Source organism: Columba livia, chromosome 34, assembly GCF_036013475.1.
Source record: "Columba livia isolate bColLiv1 breed racing homer chromosome 34, bColLiv1.pat.W.v2, whole genome shotgun sequence".
Taxonomy (NCBI): domain Eukaryota; kingdom Metazoa; phylum Chordata; class Aves; order Columbiformes; family Columbidae; genus Columba; species Columba livia.
In genome coordinates, this window is record NC_088635.1 from 360,668 (window position 1) to 378,344 (window position 17,677).

Sequence of the window (17,677 nt, forward strand, 5' to 3'; positions counted from 1 at the left end):
TGTACTGGGGGGGCTGGGGTGGGGATGCTGTCGTGCGTCCTCCCCTGGGGGGGCCAGGACAGATGGCACCAGGCTCAGCCCCTTTCCCTTCTTTAGAGCTATTACAGAGCGGATTAGAGGCTGCAAATCCAGGGGGGGCCCCCCCGCTACGCTCGGCAGGGGGGGGGATTGCCCAGGAACACCCCCAAACCCACCATGTAGAGCTCAGCACTCAACCCTCCAACCCGTTTATTTACATCGTGGGGGGGCTCTGCCCCCCCACAACCCCTCTGACAAATAAATAACCCCCACACGTGCTGTGCTCCCCCCGGCGGGGTCGTGGGCCCCCCCCACTCCCCGCTTGCACCATGATGAGGTCGATCAACGCCGAAACTCGGCGTCAGCCCTTGCGGTGAATCGGGGTGGTGGGGACGCACCCCGGGGATTTTGGGGAGGTGGGGGGCAGCACCGTTGCCCCCCCACACTTTCGGGGGGGGGGGGGGTCTCAGACATAAGCAGACTCGCTGGACTGCGTCCGGCCCAGCGCTGGCGGGGGGACGGGGGGAGAAAGGTCCTTTTTACGCACCTCCACCAGCGACTTGCGCCGCGCCTGCACCCCGCGCACCGCGGCCTTGACCTTGCGCCAGCCCAGGTGGTTGAGCTCGGCCAGGTTGAGCAAGACGCAAACGCCGCTGACGGCGAACATGAACACCAGAAAAACCGTCTTCTCGGTGGGGCGCGACACGTAACACTCCACCTCCTTGACGCAGGGGTAGCGGTCGCACTCAAAAATAGCCGGGACGTTGAAGCCGTAGAGGAAATACTGCCCGGCCAGGAAACCGATCTCCAGAGCGTTCCGGAAAACCACCTGGATGACGTAGAAGCGGGAGATCCCCTCTTGGCGCTTGGCTTTGGAGCTGCGGGGGGCGCGCGGGAGGGGCCCGGGCAGCTCCTTGGCCTCCAGGCAGTCGGGTTCCTCCTTGCAGCCCCCGTCGGGGCCGGGCGCCAGCGCCCCGTTGATGGGTTTGGCTCTCTTGGCGTCGCGGTCCAGCAGCGGGTAGAGGAAGGAGTAGCGGCGCTCGCGCTGCTTGGCCGACTGGTGCACCGAGTAGGTGATGAAGCAGAGGCTGGGGGTGCAGACCAGGATGATCTGGAAGACCCAGTAGCGGATGTGGGAGATGGGGAAGGCTTTGTCGTAGCAGGCCTGGTTGCAGCCCGGCTGCAGCGTGTTGCACATAAACATGGTCTGCTCGTCCTCGTACACCGTCTCGCCCACGATGGCCACGATGAGGATGCGGAAGATCACCACCACCGTTAGCAGGATCCTGGGAGGGAGGAGGTGTGGGCATGTGGGTCCTCCCTGCACCCAGACACGTCGCTTGGACGTGGACATGTGGGTCCTTCTTGGGCCCAGATGTGTGGGTTGAACTCAGAGACCTGGGTCCTACCTGGACCCAGACAGGTGGGTTAGACCTGGTCCTAACTAGACCTGGACACGCAGGTCCTACCTGGACCCAGACACACGGGTTGGACATTGAGATGTGGGTCCTACCTGGACCCAGACATGTGTTGGACATGGGTATGTGGGTCCTTCTTGGACCCAGATGTGTGGGTTGAACTCAGAGACACCTGGGTCCTACCTGGACATGTGGGTTAGACCTGGGCCTACCTAGACCTGGACATGCAGGTCCTACCTGGACCCAGACACATGGGTTGGACATGGATATGTGGGTCCTCCTTGGACCCAGATGTGTGGGTTGAACATTGAGACCTGGACCTGGACAGGTGGTTGGACCTGGATACATCTAACCCAGAGATGTGGGTCCTACCTGGACACGTGGGGTGGGCCTGGACCCCCTAGTCCCACCTGGCCCCCCCAGGTGCTTCCCAGGCCCCATGTCCCCATGTGCCACTGCCCCTGACCTTGACCTGTCCCCATGGCCACGGGTACCCGTTGATGCTCATCCCCTGGTGCCATGGCTGCAGGTTTGGGGACATGGGGTGCAGGTTTGGGGGACACTGGGTGCAGGTTTGTGGGACATGGTGTGCAGGTTGGGGGGACATAGCTGCATGTTTTGGGGGACACGGGGTGCAGGTGTGTGGGACAGGGGGTGCAGGTTGGGGGACATGGGGTGCAGGTTTGGGGTGCACAGGACGCAGGTTTGGGGACACAGCTGCATGTGAGGACCCCCCTTGGAACCGCCCCAACCCCGGGCTGTGCCTGTCCCCACGCTGTCCCTTGTCCTGAGTGTCCCCGTAGTCACAGCTGTCACCTACTGCCAGCGGGGAGGTGATGGGGGAGGGGGGGAGGTGACAGCAGGGAGGTGACAGCGGGTCGGTCCCTCTGCCACCCCCACACCCGGGCCACCTCCCAGCCTCTTGCCGGGGGGGGGGGCGGGTTGTCCCGCTGTCACCCCGCGGGTGACACGACACCCCTGCCACCTCCCACGGGCATCTGCTGCCCCCGGGAGGGGCCGGGGGGGTGCGGCGGTGACCCAGGGGGCCCGGGGGGCGATGTGGGGGGTCCCGTGGGGGGGTCCGGTGACCCGTGGGGGGCCCCGGTGTCCCCCCCCGCCGCGTGGGCTGACCTGCCGATCATGGTGGAGTGCTGCTGCACCGCCGCCTCCAGCAGCCGCTCCAGGATGGTCCATTCGCCCATCGCTCCGGGACCGGGGGGCGCCGGCCCGGGCCCCCCCGCGCCCCGCCGGGCCCCCCCCGCTCAGCGCCGCGGCCCCATCCCCGCCGCAGCCGCCGCTGCCGCCGCCGCCGCGCCCGGGAGCGCCGAGCGCGGCCCCGGCTGAGCGGCCCCGGCTGCGCGCGGCCCCGTGGGAGCGCGCGGGGCGGCGGGAGCGCGCGGGGCGGTCCCGCTAACGGCGGCGCGGTGGTGGGGGGGGCGATGCGCGGGTTGTACTGGGAGGGTGCGCTGGTTATACTGGGGGAGGCGCTGGTTATTCTGGTGGGGGATGCACCGGTTATCCTGGTGTGACGCGCTGGTTATACTGGGAAGGATGCAGTGGTCATACTGGTGGGATGCACTGGTTATACTGGGAGGGGTGCAAAGCTTACAATGATGGGATGCACTGGTTATACTGGGGGGAAAGCACTCATTATACTGTGGGATGCTCTGGTTATACTGGGGAGGTTGCACTGTTTTTAACGGAGGATGCACTGGTTATACTGGTGGAGGATACACTGGTTATTCTGGGGCGGGAAACACTGGTTATACTGGGCGGGGGGGATGCACTCGTTATACTGTGGGATGTGCTGGTTATACTGGGGGGATGCACTGGTAAATACTGGGGGATATCCCGGTGGGATGCACTGGTTTTACTGGGAGGGTGCACCGGTTATTCTGGGGGGGGAAACACTGGTTATTCTGGGGGGGGAAACACTGGTTATTCTGGGGGGGAAACACTGGTTATTCTGGGGGGGGGATTCACTGGTTATTCTGGGGGGGGGAAACACTGGTTATTCTGGGGGGGGGGAACACTGGTTATTCTGGGGGGAATACACTGGTTATACTGGCAGGATGCACTGGTTATACTGGGAGGTTGCACTGGTTATACTGGGAGGTTGCACTGGTTATACTGGGAGGGGTGCAAAGGTTACAATGATGCGATGCACTGGTTATACTGGGGGGGGGGGTGGGAATAGTGAAGGAATAAGTGGGGTGGGAGGGGCCTGTCCGGTGTTTGGGGGGGCGGTCCCGGTGTTTCGGGAGGGGGGGGCGGGACCGACGCTTCTGCGCAGCCGCCGCCATGGCCGAACGGCTCCGCGTCTCCGTGCTCTACTGGTACGGGGGGGGGGCTCTTTGTGCCTGGGGGTGACCCTGTGCGGGGGGGTTCTCTGTGCCCAGGAGGGGGTTCCTTGTACCCTGGCGGGGGGGTCCCCCTGTGCGTGGAGGGGGGGTCCTTGTGCCCAGTAGCTGGGTCGTTGTGCCCTGGGGGGGTCCCTGTGCCCAGGAGGGGGTTCCTTGTACCCTGGCGGGGGGGTCCCCCTGTGCGTGGAGGGGGGTCCTTGTGCCCAGTAGCTGGGTCGCTGTGCTCTGGGGGGTGATCCTTGTGCCCTGGGGGGGTCCCTGTGCCCAGGAGGGGGGTCCTTGTGCCCTGGCGGGGGGGTCTCTCGTGCATTGGGGGTATCCTTGTGCACGGGGGGGTGTGTGTCCCCTTTTAAAGGGGTCCCCCTCCCACTGACCTTCTTTCCCCCCCCCAGTGGAGCCTGAGGCTACAGCCCCAAGGTGAGCCGTGCCCCCCCCCCCACCTTGCTCACACCCCCACAAGGGGTTTCCCCCCCAAACCAGCACAGGGGTGACCCCCCCACCTCAATGTCGCTTTCAGTACCAACAGCTCAAGCAGGAGCTGGAGAGGCGCTTCCCGGGCGCGCTGGAGGTGGTGAGTGGCGGGGAGGGGGGGGAACACATAGCGTGGGGGGGGGGGTGTCACCCAGGACCAAGGTGACCCCCCCCAGTGTCCCCACAGAGCGGCCAGGGGACGCGGGAGGTGACAGGATGGTTTGAAGTGACGGTGGGGGGACGCCTGGTCCACTCCAAGAAGGTGGGTGACCCCCTCCCTGGTGCTGTAACAGCATCGCGTGTCCCCCCCCGCCGCCCCGGTGCCTCAAACGTGGCCGTTCCCCACCCCCCCCCCCCCCACCAGAACGGCGACGGCTTCGTCGACACTGACGCCAAGCTCCACAAGATCATGGCCGCCATCAAAACCCAGCTGGCGCAAACCGCGGCGCGAAGGTAACGGCGCGAAGGTAACGGCACCGCGACGCCGCCTCTGACCCCCCCCGCGTCCCCCCCCGCGCCGGCACAACGCTCCATGACGGGAACCGCCAAAACGCCCCCCGGGCACCGGGCGCTTTCCAGAAGCTTCCGCGCAAGATGCCGGTGCTGGGGGGGGGGGGCGGCGGGGCCGTGGAGCTTCGTGTGTGTCCCCCCCAGCCCCCCCTGCACTAACCGCCTTCTCCGATGCTCCTTTTCATCGCACTGGTTTCGTTTGGGTTTTGTTTCCCTCGCTCATCCGTTTTCGCCAAGCCTGCCGGGTTGAAAAATAAGGGTCAAAAAGCTTCAAAACCGGAGAAATTAGACACTAATTTAATTACTTCCCCACCTGCCCGGCAGCAGCTGGACCCCCGATTCCCACCCCCCCGTTCCAGTCGCCTTCTGTAACGTTTTGTGGCCTTTCTGGAATAAAGTTGTGGAAAATGTGAGGGTCAGGGTGTTTTTTGGGGGTTTATTGGGGGTGGTTTTCATCTCCCACCTCGACCCTGGGGCCTGAGAAACTCCGTTCCCTCATTTGGACCTAAAACTAAACCAAAGCGCGGGCGGCGGACGCGTGCCTCTGCCGACTGCAGCCATTTATCCCTTTGCCTGTTGTTTTTCCTTATTATGGTGTTTTAAGTTAATACTTTGCGCTGTACCAAGGGTGAGAGGCAACACTGGGGAGCCCAACCAGCACTTGCGGGTGGATTAGAAGATGAAAGCTTCTCCTCCCCGCCATTTGAGCGCTTTGGGCGCTGAAGCGACTTGTGAAGCGCTACCTGAAGGTGGATTTAAGGGCGGCAAAGCCCGGATCCTCCTTTGGCCTGAGGGGGTGACGGTTTTTCTCCGCGGGGTGCGGGCGCAGAAAACCGGTTTGGCTTCCAGCGGAGGTTCGCCCCGAGGTGGGGAGCGGCCCTGGGGGGCCCGGGGCCCGGAGCTCCGCCCCACACCGGGCCCGGGGACCGGAGCTCCGCCTCACACCGGGCCCGGGGCGCGGAGCTCCGCCTCACACCGGGCCCGGGGACCGGAGCTCCGCCCCACACCGGGCCCGGGGACCGGAGCTCCGCCTCACACCGGGCCCGGGGACCGGAGCTCCGCCCCACACCGGGCCCGGGGCCCGGAGCTCCGCCCCACACCGGGCCCGGGGACCGGAGCTCCGCCTCACACCGGCGCCAGGCCCGGCCCCTGGGTGGGGGACAAGATGGCGCCGGCCCCCTCACCTCAGCCGACCTCCCCCCGCGCGGTGCATGACGGGTAAGCAGCCCCCGCCGGGAGCCCGCCATTTTCTGTCAGGAAAGGCGGGAAGGGAGCGAGAGCGAGCGACGAGCGTCGCCGCGGGACCTCGAACGGCTTCAGCGCCGCCGCTAACCCGGCACGCAAGGTAACGGCGGCGGGGCCGGTGCCCGGTAACGGCGGCCCGGGGCGGGGGGAGCGGGGAGTGTGCGTGGGGGGGCGGCCGGTGCCGAGGTCGTCTGAGGAGACGCTGCTCCCCCCTAGTCCCGCCTTCCGCCTGCGGCCGGCCGTTGGTTGGCTGCGGTGGGCGGCGGCGCTGATTGGCTGGGAGGCCGGGAGGGGATAGGCCGAGAGGCGCGTCCGTCTTCACGGGGAGGTTCCGTAGCCCCGCCCCGCTGTTGGCAGCGTGCGAGCCCATTGGCTGGGCGCCACCCGCCAATCGGCGGGGAAGCACGTGACGCGGCGCCAAGGCTTCTGGGAGCTGTAGTCTGAGGAGACGGCGGCGCTGCTGCCCCCGGTGAGGCCATGGAGGCTCCCGGGGGCTCCCGGCGCCCGGCCCGGCGGCGGGTCCGCCGCTCCGGCGTCTCTTCCTCAGCCCGCTGCTCCCCCCGAGGCCCCGGGCGCAGCCGGCCGCCCCTCAGTCCCGTTAACGGCCGCTTCCCGGAGCCGACCGCGGCCTTCTCCCCCTGGGCAGGCCCTGAGCGTCCGGTATGGCCCGTACCAAGCAGACGGCTCGGAAATCCACCGGCGGAAAGCGCCGAGGAAGCAACTGGCCACCAAGGCCGCCAGGAAGAGCGCGCCGTCCACGGGGGGCGTGAAGAAGCCGCATCGCTACAGGTACCGGCCCCGTGTCACCCCGGTCCCCTGGGGGGTTTGGGGGGGTCTGGGGGTCCCGCTCCGCAGCCGTTAACGCCCGATCCCCCGGCAGGCCGGGCACGGTGGCTCTGCGGGAGATCCGGCGGTACCAGAAATCCACCGAGCTGCTGATCCGCAAGCTGCCCTTCCAGCGCCTGGTGAGGGAGATCGCCCAGGACTTCAAAACCGACCTGCGCTTCCAGAGCGCGGCCATCGGCGCGCTGCAGGTGAGACCCCCCCCCCGCCAAAAAACGCCCCCCGAAACGCGGCGCTTTATCCCCAAAAGCTCAGGGGGCCCGTCCGTGTCCCGCAGGAGGCCAGCGAGGCGTATCTGGTGGGGCTCTTTGAGGACACCAACCTGTGCGCCATCCACGCCAAGCGCGTCACCATCATGCCCAAGGACATCCAGCTGGCGCGGCGCATCCGCGGCGAGCGGGCGTAGAGCGGCCGGCCGGCGGGAGGGACGCGGGGAATGGGGGTTTTTTTTGGGGGGGGGGGGGTTGTTGGGGTTTCTCCTGCCGCCGTTCACCACGTCCGAGCAAAAAAAACCCACCAAACACGCGACTTCCCAGGGGTTTATGAGACTTTTTATTTGGATTTTGTTCCCCCCCCTCCCCAATTCCTTTTTGTACACTTTTGGTTTTCTTCTTTTCTTTCCAAGCTGCAAAAAATATATATATATATATAAAAGTGTGTGTATGGGGGGGGGGCGGGGACAGTTTTTGAAATCCCTGGTTTTCTACACAAACCACCTGTATTTTTTGGGTATGGAAAGAGGAATTTTGGGGCTCTGGCTTCTCATTTTCACCCCCCCCCCCCCGCCCCCGGCTTCATTTCCCGTTGGATCTTTGTCCCGTCTGCGTTTCTCACCCCGGAATAAAGAAAACCCGTCAGCGTTCATCAGCGTCCCCCCTCCTTAATTAACCCCGGCCCCGCCTTGCACTTTATTATCAATAAACCCCCCGCTTGGACTTTAAAATTGACACTTTGGCTCTTGGGGGACGGGGGGGTTAATTTGGGGTGCAGGGTTGGGGGGGTTTTCCCCCTTTTTGGGGTGATTCGGGGGGATTTGGGCCGGATTACCCCGAGGCGCTGACGTGATTGTTCCTGACACCCCGGGGTTAAATTTAGAGCCCCCCCCCCCCCCTTAGCCACCCTAATCAGGATTAGGGACCTGGGGGGGGGGGTGGGCACCTGAGGACGGGGTGTGTCCCCCCCCCGCCCCGAAAACGCCGGCAAGAGGCGGCGCTGGGGGCCTGAAAAATGGGGGTTTTGGGGCATTCAGGAGAGGGAGAGAAACACACATCGGGTTTTAAACAGAAATAGGGGGTTTTACCTTAATATCGAGCTTTATCTCTGCTTCTATAAAATCTCTCTGCTTCTATAAAATCTCTCTGCTTCTATAAAATCTCTCTGCTTTTATAAAATCTCTCTGCTTTTATAATGTTTCTATAAAATGTACCTCTGCTTCTATAAAATATAGGTGTTTATATACATGTGAAATACATTTTATAGAAACAGAGAGGTGTTTTCTAGAAATACAGGTGTTTTCTCAACCTCTAACTTTTTATAACTACAGCTCTGTTTTATAGAAATGGGGTGTTTTTATAGAAATAGTGTGTTTTTATAGGAATCGGGTGTTTTTATAGAAATCGGGTGTTTTTATAGAAACACGGTGCGATTTTTATCTGAACACGGAGATTTTGCATCGGAATTTTATCGCCAAATGATCATATTAAATGGTTCACCCATCACGTTTTTCTTCCAGAAACAGGGAAATAGGAGCCCACCCCCCCCCACCTCCCCCCAGGCTGGGGGGGGGGGCAGCGGGGACCCGAAAAAGCCAATTACCGCTAACGAGGGGAACGAGCAGCTGCATTTAGGGGTCACTTTCCCCGCCCCCCCTCGCTTCATTAGGGTTTAATTAGGGGTTCGGCCTCGCCCCAGGATTAAAACCTGCAAGGTGGGGGTTTGGGGGACCCCCCCCGGGGGGGTGTTGGGGGGCAGGGGGTCACATCTGTGCTGCCCCCTTCCTCGTGTCCCCCCCCCCCGTGCAGGGATTAGGGTTAATCAGCCCCAAATCCGCATGGCTGAAAAACAAACTAATCAGCCCTGGGGACACGGGGGCGGGGGGGAACGACACAGCATGGGGGGGGGGCAGCAGGAGCTGGGGGGTCCTGAAGGGTTTTGGGGGGGGTCCTGAAGGGTTTTGGGGGGGGGTCCTGAAGGGTTTTGGGGGGGTCCTGAAGGGTTTGGGGGGGTCCCATTGGGGTTTTGGGGGGTCCCACTGGTTTGTGTGTCCCATGGGGTGGGGGGGTCAGGGAGGCTGCATGGGGGGTTGTTCCCAGCCCCCCAAAACTCTGCACCATGCTGACCCCCCCCCCAAAAAGCGCCCCCCCAAAATGCCCCCCCCCCATGTCCCCTGGGCTCAGACGTGGCAGCTGTCCCCAGGATTAGCCCCATGGCAGCAGGGGGGGGAGGGTGACATTTTGTCCCTGTCCCTCCTCCTAGGAGGACACCCAGGCCTCGCCCGCCCCCCCCCTGCCCTGTGTCACCCGGGACCCCCCGTTCCCCACCCGGGGACACGGGGGGTGACACCGCGGGGGATGAGCGCTAATTGCCGGCAGCGCTGGATTAGCCCAGGCCGGGGCCAATGTCACCCCCCCTGGGGATTAGTGACATCGCGGTGGCGGGTGACATCACGGCGGGGTCCCTACTTAAACCTCCCCCCGCCCTGGGGACGCTTCCCCGCTGCCCACCGCGGCCACCACCGCCGTCACCGCCGCCGCACAGGTACGCGCCGCCGCGGGTCCCCGAGGGGGACGGGGACATTTGGAGGGGGGGGATGAGCTGCTGGCGCTGTCCCTGGCTCGGGCAGATGTCACCTGGCTTGGGGACAGGCCAGTGGTGCCAGCCTTTGGTGTGGAGACGAGGTGGCCAACCCCAGGGAGGTGTCACCTGGCTTGGGGACAGGATACGCAGCTCTGTCCCCTACAGAGGGATGTGGTCACCAACCCCAAGGTGATGTCCCTTGGGTTGTGGAGAAGCCACCAGCCCTGTCCCCAGCTTGGGGACATGGTCACCAGCCCTGGGGTGATGTCCCTTGGTTGTGGAGAAGCCACCAGCTCCATCCCCAGCTTGGGGACATGGTCACCAACCCCGAGGTGACGTCCCTTGGGTTGTGGAGAAGCCACCAGCCCTGTCCCCAGCTGGGGGACATGGTCAACAGCCTGGGGTGATGTCCCTCGGGTTGTGGAGAAGCCACCAGCTCTGTCCCCAGCTGGGGGACATGGTCAACAGCCCTGGGGTGATGTCCCTCGGGTTGTGGAGAAGCCACCAGCTCTGTCCCCAGCTTGGGGACATGGTCACCAGCCCCTGGTGACATCCCCTGGCTTGGGGACAAGCCACTGCCTTGGGGACAGGGGGGACATCCTGGCTGGTGATTGTGATTGGGGACAGGGTCCCCTGTCCCCGAGGGGTCTCTGTCCCATGGGGGTGCCTGGTTGTCCCCAAAGGGTCCCTGGTTGTCCCCATGGGGGTCCCTGTCCCATGGGGGTCCCTGGTTGTCCCCATGGGGGTCCCTGTCCCACAGGGGTCCTGGTTGTCCCCATGGGGGTCCCTGTCCCATGGGGGTCCCTGGTTGTCCCCCAGGGGTTCCTGTCCCCAGTTGTCCCCCATTGTCCCCGGTGCCAGCCGTGTCCCCCTGTCCCCACAGCACAGCCCCGGGGACCGCAGGGACACAGTAGGACCCGGGGAGGGGGAAATGGTGACACTGCTGGGCCGTGTGTCACCGTGCCGTGTGTCACCGTGCCGTCACCGTGCCGTGTGTCATTGTGCCGTGTGTCATTGTACTGTCAGCCGTCGTGTGTCACCATGCCATGTGTCACCATGCTGTGTGTCACCATGCTGTGTGTCATTGTGCCATCACCATGCTGTGTGTCACCATGCCCTGTGTCATTGTGCCGTCACCGTGCCGTGTGTCACCGTGCCGTGTGTCACCGTGCGTGTGTCATTGTGCCATCACCGTGCCGTGTGTCATTGTGCCGTGTGTCATTGTGCCGTAATGTGTCATTGTGCCGTGTGTCATTGTGCCGTGTGTCATTGTGCCGTCACTGTGCCGTGTGTCATTGTACTGTCACCGTGCCGTGTGTCACCATGCCGTGTGTCACCATGCCGTGTGTCACCATGCCGTGTGTCACCATGCTGTGTGTCATTGTGCCTGTCACCCGTGCCGTGTGTCACCGTGCCGTGTGTCACCGTGCCGTCACCGTGCCGTGTGTCACCGTGCCGTGTGTCATTGTGCCATCACTGTGCCGTGTGTCACCGTGCCGTGTGTCATTGTGCCATCACCATGCTGTGTGTCATTGTGCCATGTGTCATTGTGCCATCACCGTGCCGTGTGTCGTCATCGTGCCATGCTGCACTGTGCTGTGCCGCGGTTTGCCATACCATACCGTGTCATGCCGTACTGTGCCATGTCATGGTGCGCCACGCCGTGCTATGCCACACTTCACCACAATTTCTGTGCCTTGCTGTGCCGTGCCGTGCCGTGTTGTGCACCATGCCGTGCCTTGCTGTGCCATGTTGTGCTGTGCCATACCATGTTGTGCCTTGCCGTGCCGTGTTGTGCCGTGTTGTGCCATGTTGTGCCGCGTTGTGCCGTGCCATGTTGTGCCGTGCCGTGCCGTGCCATGTTGTGCCGTGTTGTGCCGTGCCATGCCATGCCGTGCCGTGCCATGTTGTGCCGTGCCATGCCATGTTGTGCCGTGCATGTTGTGCCGTGCCGTGCCCATGCCATGCCGTGCCATGTTGTGCCGTGTTGTGCCATGTTGTGCCGTGCCATGTTGTGCCGTGCCGTGCCATGCCATGCCGTGCCGCGGCGTGCCGTGCCATGTTGTGCCGTGCCATGCCATGTTGTGCCGTGCCATGTTGTGCCGTCGCCGTGCCATGCCATGCCGTGCCATGTTGTGCCGTGTTGTGCCATGTTGTGCCGTGCCATGTTGTGCCATGCCGTGCCATGCCGTGCCGTGCCGCGGCGTGCCGTGCCACGCTGACCCGGTGTCCCCCAGCCCCGGCGGGTCCCCCCGAGCATGATGTCCTACATCAAACAGCCGCACTTCACCGTCAACGGGCTGAGCTTGGCCGGGCCCGGCATGGACCCTGCTGCACCCCGCCGTGGGCTACCCCGGTGAGCACCGCGCGGCACGGGGGGTTGCACGGGGGGGTTGCACAAGGGTGGGATGCGCAGGGGGTTTGCACAGGGGGTTTGCACAAGGGTGGGCTGCACAGGGGGTTTGCACAGGGGGTTTTGCACGGGGATTTTGCACAAGGATGAGATGCACAGGGGTTTTTGCACGGGGATTTTGCACAAGGGGTGGGATGCACAGGGGGTTTTGCACGGGGGGTTTTGCACAAGGGTGGGTTGCACAAGGGGTTTTGCACGGGGATTTTGCACAAGGATGAGATGCACAGGGGGTTTTGCACAAGGGGTTTGCACAAGGGTGGGATGCACAGGGGTTTTGCACAAGGGGTTTTGCACGGGGATTTGCACAAGGGTGGGATGCACAAGGGGTTTTGCACGGGGGATTTTGCACAAGGGTGGGATGCACAAGGGGTTTTGCACGGGGATTTTGCACAAGGTGGGTTGCACAAGGGGTTTTGCACAAGGGGTTTGCACAAGGGTGGGATGCACAGGGGGTTTTGCACAAGGGGTTTGCACAAGGGTGGGATGCACAGGGGTTTTTGCACAAGGGGTTTTGCACGGGGATTTTGCACAAGGGTGGGATGCACAAGGGGTTTTGCACGGGGATTTTGCACAAGGGTGGGATGCACAAGGGGTTTTGCACGGGGTTTTGCACAAGGGTGGGTTGCACAAGGGGTTTTGCACGGGGATTTTGCACAAGGATGAGATGCACAGGGGGTTTTGCACAAGGGGTTTGCACAAGGGTGGATGCACAGGGGTTTTGCACAAGGGGTTTTGCACGGGGATTTTGCACAAGGTGGGATGCACAAGGGGTTTTGCACGGGGATTTTGCACAAGGTGGGATGCACAAGGGGTTTTGCACGGGGTTTTGCACAAGGGTGGGATGCACAAGGGGTTTTGCACAAGGGGTTTGCACAAGGGTGGGATGCACAGGGGGTTTGCACAAGGGGTTTGCACAAGGGTGGGATGCACAGGGGGTTTTGCACGGGGATTTTGCACAAGGGTGGGTTGCACAAGGGGTTTTGCACGGGGATTTTGCACAAGGGTGGGATGCACAGGGGGTTTTGCACGGGGGGTTTTGCACAAGGGCAGGATGCACAGGGTTTTTGCACGGGGATTTTGCACAAGGGCGGGATGCACAAGGGGTTTTGCACGGGGATTTTGCACAAGGGTGGGATGCACAGGGGGTTTTGCACAGGGGTTTTGCACAAGGGCGGGATGCACAGGGGGTTTTGCACGGGGGTTTTTGCACAAGGGCAGGATGCACAGGGGTTTTTGCACGGGGATTTTGCACAAGGGCGGGATGCACAAGGGGTTTTGCACGGGGATTTTGCACAAGGGTGGGAATGCACAAGGGGTGCGCCACATGGATTTTTGCACGGGGGAGGATCGCAAAGGGATTTTGCGCACAGAAAGCGTAAATGTAGGGGGGGTGTTTGCAGCAGCGCATTGCACGGTTTGCACGGGCGGGTCTGGGGCCCCCCCTGACCCCCCCCCCCATTATCCCTCGTGCGCAGCCACCCCGCGGAAGCAGCGCCGGGAGCGCACGACGTTCACCAGGGCGCAGCTGGACATCCTGGAGGCCTTGTTCGCCAAAACACGCTACCCCGACATCTTCATGCGCGAGGAGGTGGCCCTGAAGATCAACCTGCCCGAGTCCCGCGTGCAGGTGTGCGAGGGGCGTGCGAGGGGCGTGCAAGGGGCGTGCGAGGGGCGTGCGAGGGGCGTGCGAGGGGCGTGCGAGGGGCGTGCGAGGGGCGTGCGAGGGCGTGCGAGGGCGTGCGAGGGCGTGCGAGGGCGTGCGAGGGGGTGTGAGGGGCGTGCGAGGGCGTGCGAGGGGGTGTGAGGGGCGTGCTGAGGGGCGTGCGAGGGGCGGTGCGAGGGGCGTGCGAGGGGGGTGCGAGGGGCGTGCGAGGCGTGCGAGGGCGTGCGAGGGGGTGTGAGGGGCGTGCTGAGGGGCGTGCGAGGGGGTTGTGAGGGGGTGCGAGGGCGTGCGAGGGCGTGCGAGGGGCGTGCGAGGGGCGTGCGAGGGGCGTGCGAGGGGGTGCGAGGGCGTGCGAGGGCGTGCGAGGGCGTGTGCTGAGGGGCGTGTGTGAGGGGCGTGCGAGGGCGTGCGAGGGGGTGTGAGGGGGCGTGCGAGGGCGGTGCGAGGGGGTGCGAGGGGAGCGGGGTGCGAGGGGGTGCGAGGGGCGGTGCGAGGGCGGTGCGAGGGGGTTGTGAGGGGCGTGCGAGGGGGTGCAGGGCGTGCGAGGGGCGTGCGAGGGGCGTGTGAGGGGTGTGAGGGGCGGCGAGGGCGTGCGAGGGGCGTGCGAGGGGCGTGCGAGGGCGTGCGAGGGGCGTGCGAGGGGATGCGAGGGGGGGTGCGAGGGGCGTGCGAGGGCGTGTGAGGGGGTGTGAGGGGCGTGCGAGGGGCGTGCGAGGGGGTGCGAGGGGGCGTGTGAGGGGGTGCGAGGGGCGTGTGAGGGGGTTGTGAGGGGCGTGCGAGGGGGTGCGAGGGGCGTGCGAGGGCGTGCGAGGGGGGTGCGAGGCCCCGTGTGCGCATGGCAGGGTGCGCAAGGCCCTGTGCACACGTGGGTAGGGGATGTGCGCGGCCCCGCGTGCACAGGGATGGGTGTGCAAAGCCCCACGTGCACAGGATGGGTGTGCAAAGCCCCACGTGCATGGGCAGGGTCGTGCAAGGCCCCACGTGTATGGGGGAGGGTCGTGCAAGGCCCCGCGTGCAAGTGCAGGGGATAAGCATTGCCTTGTGTTCACAGCTCGTTGCACAGACACGTGCACACCCAGGGGTTGCAGATTGTTGCACACCCAGGGGTTGCAGATTGTTGCACACCCAGGGGGTGCAGGTTGTTGCGCACACACACCCAGGGGTGCAGATTGTTGCACACTCAGGGTGTGCAGGTTGTTGCACACACACACACACCCAGGGGTTGCAGATTGTTGCACACTCAAGGTGTGCAGATTGTTGCACACCCAGGGGGTGCAGATAGTTGCACACTCAGGGGGTGCAGGTTGTTGCGCACACCACACCCAGGGGTTGCAGATTGTTGCACACTCAAGGTGTGCAGATTGTTGCACACCCAGGGAGTGCAGATTGTTGCACACTCAAGGTGTGCAGATTGTTGCACACCCAGGGTTGCAGATTGTTGCACACTCAAGGTGTGCGGATTGTTGCACACCCAGGGGGTGCAGATAGTTGCACACTCAAGGTGTGCGGATTGTTGCACACCCAGGGGGTGCAGATAGTTGCACACTCAGGGTGTGCAGGTTGTTGCACACTCAGGGTGTGCAGGTTGTTGCGCACACACACCCAGGGGTGCAGATTGTTGCACACTCAGGGTGTGCAGGTTGTTGCGCACACACACCCAGGGGTGCAGATTGTTGCACACTCAAGGTGTGCAGATAGTTGCACACCCACCCAGGGGTTGCAGACTGTTACACACTCAAGGTGTGCAGATTGTTGCACACATCTCCAGGGGGTACAGATTGTTGCACACACACCCAGGGGTGCAGATTGTTGCACACCCAGGGGTTGCAGATTGTTGCACACTCCTCCAGGAGGTGCAGATTGTTGCACACACACACCCAGGGGTTGCAGATTGTTTCGCACACCCAGGGGGGTGCAGATTGTTGCACACACCCCCGTGCACACTCAGGGGTGCAGACTGTTGCCCCCCAGGGGGTTCAGATTGTTGCACACACACACAGGGGGTGGAGACTGTTGCACATCCAAGGGTGCAGATTGTTTCACACACACAGGGGGGTGCAGATTGTTGCACACACACCCAGGGGTTGCAGATCGTTGCACACACGGGGGTGCAGATCGTTGCACCCCCAGGGCTGCAGCCCGTTGCCCCCCCCCCCGTGCCTCAGTTTCCCCTCCCGCAGGTCTGGTTCAAGAACCGCCGCGCCAAGTGCCGGCAGCAGCAGCAGCAGAGCAGCGGCCAGGCCAAGTCGCGCCCCCCCAAGAAGAAAAGCTCCCCGGCCCGCGACGCCGCCCCCGACGTGGGGGCTCCGGGGCCCTACACGCCGCCCCCCAGCGCCCCCGCCGGCACCCCCAGCTCCGCCGGCGCCACCGTGTCCATCTGGAGCCCGGCGTCCATCTCCCCCGGTCCCCGACCCCTTGGCCGCCTCGGCCACGCCGGGCTTGCCGCGCTCGGCGCCTTCTTTCCCGCCGCCTACAGCCAAAGCGCCGGTTACGGCCAAGGTTACGCCGGCTCCGCCGCCTATTTCGGGGGCCTGGACTGCAGCTCGTACCTGTCCCCCATGCACCCGCAGCTGGCGGCGCCCGGCGCGGCGCTCAGCCCCCTGGCAGCCCCCGCTATGGGCGCGCATCTGGCTCCATCGCCCGCCGGCTTGGCCGGGCAGGGGTACGGCAGCGCCGGGCTCGGGTTCGGCCCCGTCGACTGCCTGGAGTACAAGGAGCCCGCGGGCTCCTGGAAGCTCAACTTCAACACCGACTGCCTGGACTACAAGGACCAGAGCTCCTGGAAGTTCCAGGTGTTGTGAAGCGGGGGCGGCCACCGCGTCCCCCCCCCGCGGCGCACGGGACGCTCCGCGTGGTGCAGGAGCCGCCGCGGCGCGGGGTGAACGGGGATGCGGGGTGGAGGATCGCTGCGCCGCCGAGCGGACCGGGATGGAGCGTCCATGCACCGTGCAGCATCCACACACCACGGAGCATCCCTGCACCATGGAGCATCCCAGGATGGAGCATCCCTGCACCATGGAGCATCCCTGCACTGTGGAGCATCCCGGGATGGAGCATCCATGCACCATGGAGCATCCCTGCACCACGGAGCATCCATGCAACACGGAGCATCCCGGGATGGAGCATCCATGTAACACGGAGCATCCCGGGATGGAGTATCCCATACACCATGGAGCATCCATGCACCACGGGAGCATCCCGGGATGGAGCATCCATGTAACACGGAGCATCCATGCAACACGGAGCATCCCGGGATGGAGCATCCATGCAACACGGAGCATCCCGGGATGGAGCATCCATGTAACACGGAGCATCCATGCAACACGGAGCATCCCGGGATGGAGTATCCATACACCATGGAGCATCCATGCACCACGGAGCATCCCGGGATGGAGTATCCATACACCATGGAGCATCCATGCACCACGGAGCATCCCGGGATGGAGCATCCCTGCACCACGGAGCATCCCAGGATCGAGCATCCCTGCACCATGGAGCATCCCTGCAACACGGAGCATCCCGGGATGGAGCATCCATGCACTGTAAATGACTCCCACAGCATGGAGCATCCTCGTGCACCGAACATCCTCGTGCACGGAGCATCCTCGTGCACAGAACATCCTTGTGCACGGAGCACCCTCGTGCACGGAACATCCTTGTGCACGGAGCATCCTCGTGCATGGAGCATCCTCGTGCACAGAGCATCCTCGTGCACCAGAGCATCCTCGTGCACGGAGCACCCTCGTGCACGGAACATCCTTGTGCACGGAGCATCCTCGTGCACGGAGCATCCTCGTGCATGGAGCATCCTCGTGCACAGAGCATCCTCGTGCACGGAGCATCCTCGTGCACGGAACATCCTTGTGCACAGAGCATCCTCGTGCATGGAGGCATCCTCGTGCACGGAACATCCTCGTGCATGGAGCATCCTTGTGCA

The 17,677-nt window shown here is 63.8% G+C and overlaps 3 protein-coding genes and 1 pseudogene across 3 annotated transcripts; 3 read left to right on the top strand and 1 right to left on the bottom strand.

Moving 5' to 3' along the window:
- Window positions 1–101: 101 nt before the first annotated feature.
- LOC102094508 (gap junction delta-2 protein) lies at window positions 102–2,794 on the bottom strand. Its single transcript, XM_065044248.1, has 2 exons — window positions 2,568–2,794; window positions 102–1,304 (listed from the first exon to the last, which is right to left on the bottom strand). Exons 1-2 carry the CDS (start codon window positions 2,636–2,638, stop codon window positions 485–487), a joined length of 891 nt encoding a protein of 296 aa, XP_064900320.1. The 5' UTR covers window positions 2,639–2,794; the 3' UTR covers window positions 102–484.
- An 858-nt stretch (window positions 2,795–3,652) lies between these two features.
- On the top strand, window positions 3,653–5,193 carry SELENOW (selenoprotein W). Its single transcript, XM_065044249.1, has 5 exons — window positions 3,653–3,772; window positions 4,192–4,216; window positions 4,317–4,370; window positions 4,458–4,532; window positions 4,635–5,193. The coding sequence occupies exons 1-5, from the start codon at window positions 3,738–3,740 to the stop codon at window positions 4,725–4,727; spliced, it is 282 nt and encodes a 93-aa protein (XP_064900321.1). The 5' UTR covers window positions 3,653–3,737; the 3' UTR covers window positions 4,728–5,193.
- Window positions 5,194–6,687: 1,494 nt separating this feature from the next.
- Window positions 6,688–7,389, top strand: LOC135576918 (histone H3.3A-like; annotated as a pseudogene).
- A 4,402-nt stretch (window positions 7,390–11,791) lies between these two features.
- On the top strand, window positions 11,792–16,673 carry LOC102094696 (homeobox protein otx5). The gene is given in 6 exon segments (XM_065044227.1): window positions 11,792–11,991; window positions 11,993–12,020; window positions 13,553–13,704; window positions 15,921–16,139; window positions 16,141–16,197; window positions 16,200–16,673. Coding segments are annotated over 6 exon segments (867 nt in total). The 5' UTR covers window positions 11,792–11,922; the 3' UTR covers window positions 16,542–16,673.
- The last annotated feature ends 1,004 nt before the right edge of the window (window positions 16,674–17,677 follow it).

Bases quoted from the DNA above. Each gene is read 5' to 3' on its own strand.
- LOC102094508 (XM_065044248.1), bottom strand. From the start codon at position 2,638: ATGGGCGAATGGACCATCCTGGAGCGGCTGCTGGAGGCGGCGGTGCAG. The intron at 1,305-2,567 runs GTCAGCCCACGC...CCTCCCTCCCAG, and splicing joins CACTCCACCATGATCGGCAG to GATCCTGCTAACGGTGGTGG.